Source organism: Bos taurus, chromosome 22, assembly GCF_002263795.3.
Source record: "Bos taurus isolate L1 Dominette 01449 registration number 42190680 breed Hereford chromosome 22, ARS-UCD2.0, whole genome shotgun sequence".
NCBI lineage: Eukaryota > Metazoa > Chordata > Mammalia > Artiodactyla > Bovidae > Bos > Bos taurus.
Window position 1 is genome coordinate 12,414,122 of NC_037349.1, and position 13,249 is coordinate 12,427,370.

The following is a 13,249-nucleotide window of genomic DNA, read 5'->3' on the forward strand; positions in this document are numbered from 1 at the left end:
TGCCACCTGCCAGCCAAATGATCTCCAGAATATTCTTACCTTTGTCTTTATTCCTAAAATCTGGGTCTTAACCTATTTCTTGGTAATGTTAAGGGGATGTTTGAGAAGTATTTATTGTAATGACTGACACATTATAATTAGGAGGTTGTTGCACTAATACAGTGAAATATCATATTCCTCTGGAGTAGGGTGGGAACAAGCAGGGGTAAAAAAAAAAAATTGAATAATTAGATATTTAGGCCTGTGGGTAAGAGTGATGTTTTCTCTATGGCTCAGTGGTAAAGAATCTGCCTTCAATGCAGGAGACACAGAGGTGCAGGTTCGATCCCTGGGTCAGGAAGATCTCCTAGAGGAGGAAATGGCAACCCACTCCAATACTCTTGCCTGAAAAATCCCATGGACAGAGGAGCCTGGTGAGCTTCAGTCCATGGGGTTGCAGAGAGTCAGACACGACTGAGCGACTAAATACACAGGAAGAAAGGGAAGGGACAGAGATCAGTGCTTGGCTTCCGGGTTAGTGTCAAAGTGTTACAGGGGAGATAAGAGGAAAAAGGGTTATTGGGGGAAATGGACATGCTGAGAAAGGTAACAGATTTGAGTTTCTGTGGGATGTCTGGGTAGAGGTGTTTGCTGGGCAGAGACCTGTACAACCTAATGTACGGATGAGAAAGCTGGACTGGAGAAATGGGCTCGGCTATCATCGTCTGTGGATTATAATTGGATCCATGAGAAGGTCAGTTTCCAAGAATTACATCTATACTGAAAATAGAAGAAACCAAATCATCTCCATTTCAAGAAATTTTAGAAAAAGAAGCCAAAAAGATGTATAATAAAAAAAGGGGTAAGAATGCTCAGAGCCAGTGGCAGCTCAAGGACTAAATGTCTCAGAAAGGAGCTTGTGGTAAGCTAAGCTAGCCTGCTGAGAGTTTGCATGAGATAACAGAATGGAGTATGCATGTGGATCTAGTCAATGAAGAGGATGGTGTCTGAGAACAGTTGGTGCCAGATGGAGTGGGTTGAGTAGTGTTTTGGAGGTGAAGAAATAGAATTTGAATAGAGACAATCAAGAATTGATGCTTTTGAACTGTGGTGTGGGAGAAGACTCTTCAGAGTCCCTTGGACTGCAAGGAGATCCAACCAGTCCATTCTGAAGGAGATCAGCCCTGGGATTTCTTTGGAAGGAATGATGCTAAAGCTGAAACTCCAGTACTTTGGCCACCTCATGCGAAGAGTTGACTCATTGGAAAAGACTCTGATGCTGGGAGGGATTGGGGGCAAGAGGAGAAGGGGATGACAGAGGATGAGATGGCTGGATGGCATCACTGACTCGATGGACGTGAGTCTGAGTGAACTCTGGGAGTTGGCGATGGACAGGGAGGCCTGGAGTGCTGCGATTCATGGGGTCACAAAGAGTCGGACATGACTGAGTGACTGATCTGATCTGATCTGATCTTGATGATATTTGACTGGTGAGATAGGCAGAAGAGGCAGTGACTGGAGAAGATTTAGAGATGAAAAGGTCGGAGGGTTTTGTTTGGGTGTTAAGGTATTTTTAAGATGGGAGAAATTTGATCATGGTTCACTGTGGGGAAAAGCCAGTAAAGACATAAGAGGGTAGATGATGGTACAAGGCCCCCAAGACGCAAGAGATGAGGCGGTCCAGGTCCAGCAAGAAGGGGCACCTTTTTCCTTGCACCGGGAAGAACAGTAGCAGAAAGTTAAGGGGATTTTGTTGAGGCTTCTCTTTTTTAAGGAGTAGAGGTCAGAGTCATGTGCTGAGGGCAGTAAGAGGTGGTGGTGGCGGCAAGGTCAGAAATAGGAGGAAAGTAGAGATTTAACAAAGATGTTGTGGGAAACTGAGGAAACAAGTTCCAGGCGGCGTGAGTAACTGTCCCATTTATAGTGGGATTACTGTCAAGGATTCCAGAGGCCGCGATGACCTACCTGTGTGTTGTCCACGTGAATGTTGATGTTGTCCAGGAAACAAGCAAGATCGCAAGATGGGTTGCAAGACATTGAGCCAGGCTCAAGTTGCCAGTGAATGAGGGACAGTAACCACAGAGATTACTAGATGGCAGTGAGGAAAAGGGGATACAGTTTACTGCAGCTGAATGATACGGGCTCAAAGAGTTTTTACATAGTGATGGTGGAATCATGGTCTCTATATGCCATTAGGGAATTATGGGATATAGGAGAAGACATGAGTCACCCTTTGAGAAGATGGCTGGTGAGATGGGACCCTCAGGAACGAGCCAGGTTGCTGTTAGGAAGAAGAGGTAGAGGGAACATTCTGTCTTGTGGTTCAGAAGTTCAGAATTGAGATGAGCTGATTGGAGATGCTCCATGGCACCAGATGAAGTTTGGAACATACCTTTGGGGAGCATAGGTATTTAGGGAATGAATAAGAAAGAGAAATTTAAGATTGCTGCCTATATTATACCTATTATCTGAAGGTAGCTTCATAGTTCTCTTAAAGTGCTTACAAACTGCTTTTTGTTCCTTCAAGATTTTTTTCCCCTTCTTTTGACATTGGTTACAGATAAGTGTGGTGGTATGTTATATCAATGTCAGCAAAATTAAATTACAGTTTCAAAAAAAGAGCATTTTGTGGTTCTTTAATTTAAAATTTTACTAGGAGGTAGTTATTTAAAGGTAAACGCTTTAAGATAAAAATGTTTGATGACATTCTTTCTGAAACATATTTTAATCTCCATTTTATTTAGGCAAATGTGTAAAATTTTGAGTAGCTAAGTCAGAGTCAAATCAATTGACCACTTAATAGTAATAATTATCATACTTTCTTTTTGATGTATAGGCATGTAAAGTTGAAGATTTGGGCAAAGTGGATTTTGAAGATGAAATTAAGAAAAGATTTAAGATGGTATATGTACCAAATTGGTTCTCAGTAGACTTAAAAACAGGGGTAAGTTAGCAGTTGATATTTGTGCAATTTGGGATAGTTGAAAATTTCTCTTATAGCTGAGAATTAAGTATTATTAGTTGTGGAGTCCTGTGTCTTTAAGTTTGAAAGGAGAAGGTTTTATGCAGTTTAAATGCCTTTTCATATCCCAGTATATTAAATTGTAGTTGCATTGAATCTCACGAAACACATTTTGATTCTGAATCTGTGGCTTAGCACTCTAGTCAAATAGTGCAAATAAATAAGGATTTAGAGACTTACTTGAAGAATGTATTCAAATAGAATGCCACTAAGCAATTTTTCTCTTTTGACAGATGTTGACAATTACTTTGGATGAGAGTGACTGCTTTGCTGCTTGGGTTTCTGCAAAAGATGCTGGCTTCAGCAGCCCCGATGGGTCGGATCCAAAATGTGAGTTTGTGTCCTTCCTTCCCTGCCTCCTTCCAAAAGAGTAGGTAGATCTGTGCTGGGTTTTTGCTATATGCTCATCTTTTTTGTTTATAAACAATATTTGGGTTTTTTAAAAACTATTTTTCAAGAAATCTATATTATTTTCTCATATGAAAATGGACAATATTCCATTTTAAGTGTTTTGGGATCTTGAGTTTTCTCACAGTGTATGACTTAGCTTTAACAATTAAACATGCAGCATACTCTCTACCCTTAAAGCATTCTGAAAATCTGTTAGGTAAGGATAAGTGAAGCTAGGAAACAGTTTTTCCCCCTCCAATTAAAAAAAAGAATTATTGAAGTATAACTAACATATCGTGTTGGTTTCAGATGTACAGGATAATGATTCAGTATTTGTATATATTGCAAAATAATCACAACAGTAAATCTAGTTAATAGTTAACATCTGTCGCCATGTATAGAAAGTTTTTTCTCTTGAGACTTTTTAAGATCTACTCTCTTAGCGACTTTAAAATGTGCAATACAGTATTAGTAAATATAGTCGCCATGCTGTATGTCACATGCCCGTGACGAATATATTGTATAACTGGGAGTTCATACGTTTTGACTCCCTTCGCCCACTTTGCCCATTCCATTACTCCTACCCCGCAACATCCGGCAACCACCAGTCTGTTCTTTGTTTGTATGAGCTCTGGGTTTTTTTGCTTTTTTGGCTTCAGATTCCACATGTAAGTGGGATCATATGGCATTTGTCTGTGTCTGACATATTTCGCTTGACCATAAGGCCTTCAGGGTTCATCCTTGTTGTCACAAATGGCAAGACTTAATTTTCTTTATGACTGAATAATATTTCTTTGTGTGTGTATCACATTTTCTTTATCCATTCATCCATCAATGGACAATGAGGTTTTCTGTAAATAATGCTTCAGTTAACATGGGGGTGCATATATCTTTTTAAATTAGTGTTTTCCTTTGCTTCAGATAAATACTCAGAAGTAGCATACTAGATCGGAGAAGGCAATGGCACCCCACTCCAGTACTTTTGCCTGGAGAATCCCATGGACGGAGGAGCCTGGTAGGCTGCAGTCCATGGAGTCGCTGAGGGTCGGACACGACTGCGCGACTTCACTTTCACTTTTCACTTTCATGCATTGGAGAAGGAAATGGCAACCCACTCCAGTGTTTTTGCCTGGAGAATCCCAGGGACAGGGGAGCCTGGTGGGCTGCTGTCTATGGGGTCACGCAGAGTCAGACACGACTGAAGTGACTTAGCAGCAGCAGCATACTAGATATGATAGTTTTGTTTTTGAGGAACCACCATACTGTTTTGTACAGTGTCTGCACAAACGTACATTCCCATCAGTAGTGCACAGGGGTTCCTGTTTCTCCTCATACTCTCAAACATTTGTTGTTTATCATCTTTTTTATTAACAGCCATTCTGACAGGTGTGAGGTGATAGCTCATTGTGGTTTTGATTTGCCTTTCCCTGGGATTAGTGATGTTGAGCATGTTTTCATATACCTGTTGGCCATCTGTATGTCTTCTTTGGAAAAATGTCTATTCAGCTGTTCTGCCCAATTTTTTAGTCAGATTTTTCCATTTTTTTGCTATTGAGTTGTATGAATTTTTTATATACTTTGGATATTAACCCATTTCAGATAAATAATTTGCAAATATTTTCTCCTGTTCAGTAGGTCGCCTTTTCATTTTGTTGATGATTTCCTTTGCTCTGTAAAAGCTTGTTAGTTTGATATAGTTCCACTTACTTACTTTTGCCTTCATTGCCTTTGCTTTTGGTGTCAGATCCAAAAAAATCATCCACCAATATCATTGTCAGTAGGCTTATCGCCTGTGTTTTCTTCTAGGATTATTGTGGTTTCACGTCTTACATTCATCTCTTTAGACCTTGTTGAGTTAATTTTTGTGTATGTTGAGAAGAGACTTATCTTCATAAGGGTCTATTATATTTTATTAATTATACCTTTGATCAGTATTCTTCTAAGATTGTAGCCTGTAGAAATAACTGATATATATACAAAATATAGTGGCTTTATATGGATATAACCCTTTAAAGAATACAATTTCTGTTGTTGTTTATTCATTTTCAAAGAATAGCTATATCTGAATAACCAAATAGAATATCTGTTTGCTTGATATTATCACTGCTTTAAACATTGTAAGATGAAATTTTAATAGACTTTGTGAAATACGTGAAGTCTTGCTTTTAGACATCTTTGGCATTGGGTTAAGAATGTAACATCAGAATATGTGGAAACTTTTCATTTTTATTGCTTTCCCTCTACTTTTAAGTTAAAACTAATGTCTCTCTTTTCTGTTTTTCTTTTGAATTGACTCTTTTGCAGTGAACTTAGGAGGGCTTTTACTCCAGGCACTCCTAGAATATTGGCCTAGGACACATGTGAATCCAATAGATGAAGAAGAAAATGAAGTAAATCACGGTTCGTATTTTTATATTAGAATAAGGGGTTTTAAAATTACTCTGAAGTTAAGGATATTTAGATTGTTATCCTGAGAATTTAAAAAAAAAAATTCTTTAAGCATTTGCTAAAGGATGACATAATAAATAGCTGTGGTATGCCCACTTTCTTGCCCTCCCTTCTGCACGCTAAAGAATGTCCATCCAGTCTCAACTGAGATAGCAAAGAACTTCTAATTAATGACACTACACAAGGTACATGGAATCAGTCCTGTGTATTCAGGTGACCTTTGTCCTTGAAAGCAGGCAGCTCTTAGCAGGTTTATTCTAACAGTATTTCTCCAGGTGTCTGTGGACCTGCTGGATTTACCTCCAAAGCTAGCTATTGAGCTGCATTGGAAAGCCAGGTTTGTCCTTGTGAGGCATTCTTCACATTGGCCTGAAAGGTAGATATTCCCTAGTCTGATGATCTACCTGATATTGGCTCAAAAAATCAGCTCCCAACTCAGAAGTGCCAGGGTAAGTGACTGAGTATGTGTAAAGAATTAATGTCATTGAGGACATTCCGAAGCTGTGTGTGCCAAAAGCAGTGGCAGTAACTCACTGTGCAGCACTGGAGAATTTGGAACATATGAGTTTGGCTCAGTCTGATTAAAAAAAGGAGGGGAAAAAACTTAAAATATCACAGTTGATATATAACCTTGAGTTCCTGCTACTGAGGACTTGCTCTGCTAAAGATTCTCTGAAGATTGCCTGTTTGTGGTGGTCAGCAGTGATGAAGCCCTCCTGCCAGAGACTTTGTTGTGGCCGACTGATTTCATCCAGAATCATTTTTGGAGTTTAAATCTGTTTTGCAAGGATGGCATGCCTTTCCGTAAGCCAGTGTCCTGATGTCCCTGTCAAAGAGAGAGCACTGACCCCACATATGATGGCGTTTCTTTTGTTACCTGGCTCGCTCCGTTCCCCTTCTGAATTGTGCAGTGAACTGTGAGCCAGAGTCAGTGGAAAGATCTGCTCACAGAGGGTCAAGAAAGCTAAGTTCTGCTATGGGCTCTGCCATTTTATCAGCAAAGCAGCTGTGGGCATACCATTTCCTGTTCTTGACTTGTCTTTCTCCATCTGTAACCTGACAGGGTGCCCTCGGAGGCCCAAGGAGCCAATAAAGACTAAGTAATCAAAACAAAGGGCTACAGGCAGCATCTCTTGAAGGCAGACTTTGGTTGGGGGAGTAAAGAATAAGTCACAGGAACGCCAAATCATCCTTAAAATCAAACTGGCATAGTGAAGGCAGGGCAGGACTGAGCCAGGCTCAGGACATGGCACACACTACCTGGCTGGTAATCCTGCTGGACCTGCACGGCACACAGTGGACCCTCAGACTGCTTGGTCGTACGAGGTGGGCACCTCCAGTTTTCGGAGGCCTATAATGAGTTGTAAGTGAAGATAATAGAGATAGATGGGCATGGATCCCTCCATTCAGGGACTAGCATTCTGGTTGGACAAAGCACCGCTTACATCTGCATTGTGTGGTCAGAGTTGGTGCTGTGAGAGAGTGCTATTGGGTTGCAGAGGGCGAGATTGCTTCCAGATTCCTTCAGAAAGTGGTTATGAACAAGGAGGAGTCAGCTGCGGAGAGCTGACTGAAATGAAATCTGCAAAGAGCAATAAAAATGAGTTTATGACCTCTTTGAGATTTTGTTTTTCACTAATACCATTAGTTGTGGCTGCCATTAAATATAAATTTTTTTTTTCTGACACAAATTTCTCTGTGCTTGGTGTTTTACCAATCCCCACCCCCCAGCACCAAAGAAAAGAGCATATCATCCTTTATAAAGAGACTGTTCTAGACTGCCCTGAGGCTGAAGTAGATGGTTATGTTTTTGTTTTAAATCTCAAACATTAATCTCCTCTAAAATGTAATCACCTCTCATGAGGTGTGTCGCACATTGCCGTATTTCTTATTTTCAGGAACTTAACTTTGTTTTTTACCTTTATTTCCATCTCTAGCTAACTTACAGTACTTTGTGACTTTAAAATCTTGCAATGGTTGGGTCCTGTGGAAACAGAATGTTTAGAATCTGTGTTGTTAGCACTGACTCTGGGTACTGACGCCATCTACATCTTTTCCTAGTAAATGGGGAGCAGGAGAACCGAGTACAGAAAGGAAATGGCTACTTTCAAGTGCCCCCACACACCCCTGTGATCTTTGGCGAAGCTGGAGGTCGCACCCTCTTCAGGTATGGGTAAGAAGGGCTAAGAGTGCATCCTGTTTGCCCTGAAGTTTTGATTCAAGCAAATGTCTATTAATTTCTAGGGGTGTCTGGGTTTTGGTTTTTCACCTCCCTGAAATAGTTAAGTGTCTGATGCTATTAGACCCCATCTTAATTGAGAGCTGAGCCTCTAGTGATAAAATGAGGTTGATACCTTGTGGAGGTTGATAACCTTGCCTCAAGGCAGCTTCTTAGTGGTTTCTGCAGGAAATGCTTTTTCTCACTTAACCAGCAAGACCGCCAGGGTGAGGGGACAGATGACTTCACCAGAAGTCCCCACCCACAGGACAACATCTGAGTAGATAACTTCCCTCAGACCAGGCCAGGGGAGATGGACTGGGCTGCTCCTGGAAACTGTCGTGCCCAACAGTGGCTCGACGTGAGGTGCAAGGCAGGCCTTCATGAGGGCCTGCAGGCAAGTGCTAGACTGGCTTCACCTCCAAGTTGCCAGCCAAGGCCCAGGAAATGTCATGGGAGAAAGCCATGGGCCAGAAGTAAGAAGGCTATTTGTCTTGCCCTTGAGAGCAGAACTCTATGGTGATTTCCTGAGAGGAGTTACTGAAAACATCCTGACCCCATATTGTGTGTGGAGTCCCATGCACCATAGCACTTCTGGGCGACCTCAAGTGCCTTGCCTACACCCAGCTTCCTGTCCTCACCCAGGGGCCCCAATAGGCAGCCGTAGTGTATGTCTGGCCTCGGAATCTGGGAGCCTGAGTTTTACAGCTTGCTTTCACTCTTCGCAGAATGAGTCATTCTGCCTGCCTTCTACTTTATTTCCTCAGCTGTCAATTGGGGGTTATCCTGAATGAACTCTATAAGGTCCCTCCCTCTAACATTTAATGACAGTGATATTGGGATCCGTGCTTATTTTGTCACTTACTACATGATGGATTATGTTTAGGCTGCTCTGCCGAGATTCTGGGGGTGAGACTGAGTCCATGCTTCTTAATGAGACGGTGCCACAATGGGTAATTGACATCACTGTGGATGTAAGTGTCCTCCACTCCCACTTTGTCCTCTTATTTTTTTCCAAATCATGAAGAAAATTAACTGCATTAGATTGTATAATCTTTCATTGAAACTAGACTGCCATGTGGAATCCTTTTCTGCTTCTGTGCAGTTCCAAAGCTGCAGAGAAATATTATATCTCTTTCTATCTTTATTTTTAATATATAAAATGTGCTTATCAAAGAAAATAATAAATGAATAAAGTTAAATTCCCATCCTTTTCCAAACACTCTCTTCCATTCACTTCCTATTCTTCTTCCCAGAGGTAGTAAATATTAATAGCTTAATGCCAAGCCTTCAGTACCTTTTTCTGTGCATACACAAGTATATATTATTTGTGTCTATCTATGTGTGTCTAGATATATGCAATCCATATATAGATCATTTTATTTTGCACAGAAGCTACTGTTCTGTACTGTTCTACAACTTGGGTGTGTTTTTTTGTTTTGTTTTTCACTTAAAAATATATTTTGGACATTTCTTCATATCAGTATATGGATCACTTCTTTTTAACAACTGCATAGTGTTTCGTTGTATAAATGTACCATGATTTATTTAGCCAGTCCCTATTAATGGACATTTAGGTTGTACCCAATGTTTTCTGTTACAAACAATGCTTCAGTGAACATCCTTGTATATATATCTTTGTGTACTTTTTAGGGTAAATTCCTAGAAGTGGAATTGCTGGATCAAAGGGTATGCACATTTTAAATTTCAATAGATACTGCCAAATTGCACTCCACTAAGGGTATACCAGTTTACACTCTCACCAACAGTGTGTGAGTGCCCAGTACCCCACACCCTCACCAATGCTGGATACTTAGAATCTTTGCTGAAAGATAGACGTATTATCTCATTGATTTAATTTTTTTTAACTTACGATGAGGTTAAGCATCTTTTCATAGTGGCCATTTTTATTTCTTTTGTAAATTGCCTGTTTGTATTCTTTACTCGACTTTCTATTGGGTTATTTGTCTTTCTTATTGACTTGTAATAGTTCTTCATATTGAATATTAACCCTTTGACCATTCTCTTGCCTCTCGATTGAATTTTTACTTTGCTCATGATGTCCTTTGGCAGGCAAAAAGTTTTAATTTTTATATGACCAGATTAATCCTTTATGTCTGTGAGTTTCATGTCTTACTTAAGTATTTCCCACTCCAGAGTAGCAAAAATGTTTTCTTGTGTTCTCTTCTAGTATGTTTATGATAATAGTTTGTATGTAGATCATTAAAGTATTAGAATTTATTCTATTTGGTGAATGTATTCTGTTTGGTGTGAAGTGAAGTAAGATGCTAACTTTCTCCAAATGGATAGCCAGTGTGTCAACACAATTTATTGAATCATCTAAACTTTTCCTACTAATTTGAAATGCTGTTTTATCATACACTAAATTCCTATACACAAATAGGTCTGTTTCTAGTTATACGCTATTGACCAATTTTTTGTCTATTTAAAGCCTTATGAAAAGAGATTTAATCTCTAGAACCTTCTAGAAAATTTGTTTTCTGTCCCAGATAAACTTCCAAGAACTTAAAGCCAGTCTGACACCTCATGGATATTCTAGTCTTCTCTAAATTTGAGCTCCCCATAAACCACTAATTCTTTTGACTGTGAAACTCACTTGGATGCATTGCTGACTTTAGGCCTGTGGCTTATTCCCCGGAGGAAACCTCCAAAGAGGATATGACATGGAGGCTCAAAGGGGGATTAATCCCCATAGCAAAGATGACCGATTAGTTTTATCCTTTATCTAAGTGTATGGTTTACATCATGTGGACATCTAGGTGGTTGGCTGAACTTTCCACTCGTATTTGAAACCTCAGACCTCACTCTGATGTCAGAGGTAAAGCAAGTTAGGAGGACTTGATTGACCTTTCCAGGTGGATAATGGACCTTACCGGCATAGCGTGTATGGTTTTTCTCAAAAGTGAATGTTGTGGGTTTCTCTAAAGACACTTAAATTTTTGTTCTGGCATTTGAATGTAGACTTGAGATTTTGGTTTGTATGGCTTAAAGAATTAAAATAAAGCTTGTTTCTCTTTAATACCTTGAATTTTTATTTGAGAAGAGCCATGCTGCAATTTTATATTGCTCCTGACACTGCATATAATTTGTCTTTGTTTTATTACAAAATGAAACTTTATACTTTTCTGATATCCTTTCTCTAAGGTTGACATAATTTGATAGCTTACTATAAATTTCATAGAAAGTCACTTTTAAATGTACAATAGTGATTAACTTATGAATCATGTTTTCACAAGTATTGACATCATTTTAGTTTATCAACTAACAGAAACTATTTTACCTTTTTTCACTTTTAATATTTCAGAAAAATATGCCCAAATTCAACAAAATTCCTTTCTACCTCCAACCTCATGCATCTTCAGGAGCAAAAACCTTAAAAAAGTAAGTAAATGGAGTGTCGTGCAATACTTTGATTAATTGCCAGAGATTTCTTTATTCCTTATGATTACATTTATAGCACAGGAGGCAAGTACTAGATCTTAGGCTAATTTCATAATACTGAAAGTTTATATAATTTAACCATTTACAAAGTATGGCTTCCCTGGTAGCTCAACTGGTAAAAAATCCACTTGCGATGCAGGAGAGCCTGGTTCGATTCCTGGGTCGGGAAGATCCACTGGAGAAGGGATACCACTCCAGTATTCTTGAGCTTCCCAGGTGGCTCAGCTGGTAAAGACTCCGCCTGCAATGCATGAGACCTGGGTTCGATCCCTGGGTTGGATTTAATTAATTACCAGAGATATTTTTTTATTCGTTACGATTACATTTCTTGCACAGGAGGCAAGTACTAGATCTTAGGCTAATTTCATAATATTGAAAGTTTATATAATTTAACCGTTTACAAAGTACCTACTGTGGCCAGTTGCAGATGTTCAAAATAAGACATGATTTTGTCTCTTGCCATATTCATAGTTTAGGACACACTCTGTGTATAATAACTGCTTTTATGGATACTTAGGGAAAGACAAGTGTAGGGGGAAGAAATGAATCTGTGACTATAGCTTTCCAGAAAGGTTTCTTGAAGGACATGGAATTTGAGCTGGACATGTAAGGTTGGTCAAAAGAAAGATATTTCAGGTCCAGAAAATGGTTTGATCAGGGATGTGGAAGTAGGAGCTTACATAAGATATTGTTAGATTTCCAAACATATACACAAAAAAGAAAAGAAGAATGAACCTCATTATCCCATCAAACAGCTTAAGTAATTGTCAGCGTATGGCTAAACATTGTGTCATCTATACCTCTACTCCCTCCCTCCCACTGAATCCCCCTGCCTACACACACACACACACACTCAGACACACACTCACACTCACACTCAGACACAGAGGATGATCTTAAAGCAAGCTCTGGATAGCACTTCAGCAGTGTTTAATGATTGAAGTTCAAGATGGCTTTTAAAGTATGAGCCTGAGCTACTTGATTTGACCATTATTAACTGATGTCAGAGATACAGAAGTAGGTTTGGGGATAAGGAAGTTGCTGAATCTAGTTTTGGACATGTAGTGTTTGCGATGCCTTTGGGACATTGGCGGGAGCTGTTGGGTTGGTGGGTTTGGAGATCAGACAGGCAGTTGAAACTCAAGGTCTTGACTATAGGAGAAATGGGTACATCCATCATCAGAGCCTAATGAGCACCAGGGGCTGCCTTCCCTTTCAGGGGCATTCAGTTTGCCCATGCTTTGGGAAAGTGTTTAAGGGAATAGAACCTAGAAGGCTATTCTTTACGTATATAATCTCACTTATTTGCACATAATCTGTCTTAGGAGATGACACTATAAGAAATCTGTTGGGAATTCTAAAAATGGATTAAAGCAATGCCTAAGAACATGTATTGGTTTATGTTTCTGTGGTATGATTTAGCCTTATCAAATGTTATCACCAAAGAAAATGGGAGAGAGAATATCCAGTGATTTCCTGATGTCACCATCTGCCCTTGCCTTTTTCAGGGACCGACTTTCTGCTAGTGACATGCTTCAAGTCCGGAAAGTAATGGAACACGTCTATGAGAAAATCATCAACTTGGATAATGAGTCTCAAACCACTAGCTCTTCTAATAATGAAAAACCAGGAGAACAGGAGAAAGAGGAGGATATTGCTGTATTGGCAGAGGAGAAAATTGAGCTTTTGTGCCAGGACCAGGTAAATGGATTGAGGACACTGCCCCCTTG

The 13,249-nt window shown here is 39.7% G+C and overlaps 1 protein-coding gene across 1 annotated transcript in view; it reads left to right on the plus strand.

Moving 5' to 3' along the window:
- WDR48 (WD repeat domain 48) overlaps nt 1–13,249 on the plus strand; it is a 52,727-nt gene that overhangs the window by 36,889 nt on the left and 2,589 nt on the right. The window contains 7 exon segments of the mRNA NM_001076524.1: nt 2,816–2,923; nt 3,235–3,331; nt 5,696–5,791; nt 7,901–8,006; nt 8,944–9,031; nt 11,383–11,459; nt 13,028–13,220. Coding sequence (NP_001069992.1) covers nt 2,816–2,923; nt 3,235–3,331; nt 5,696–5,791; nt 7,901–8,006; nt 8,944–9,031; nt 11,383–11,459; nt 13,028–13,220 — 765 coding nt within the window.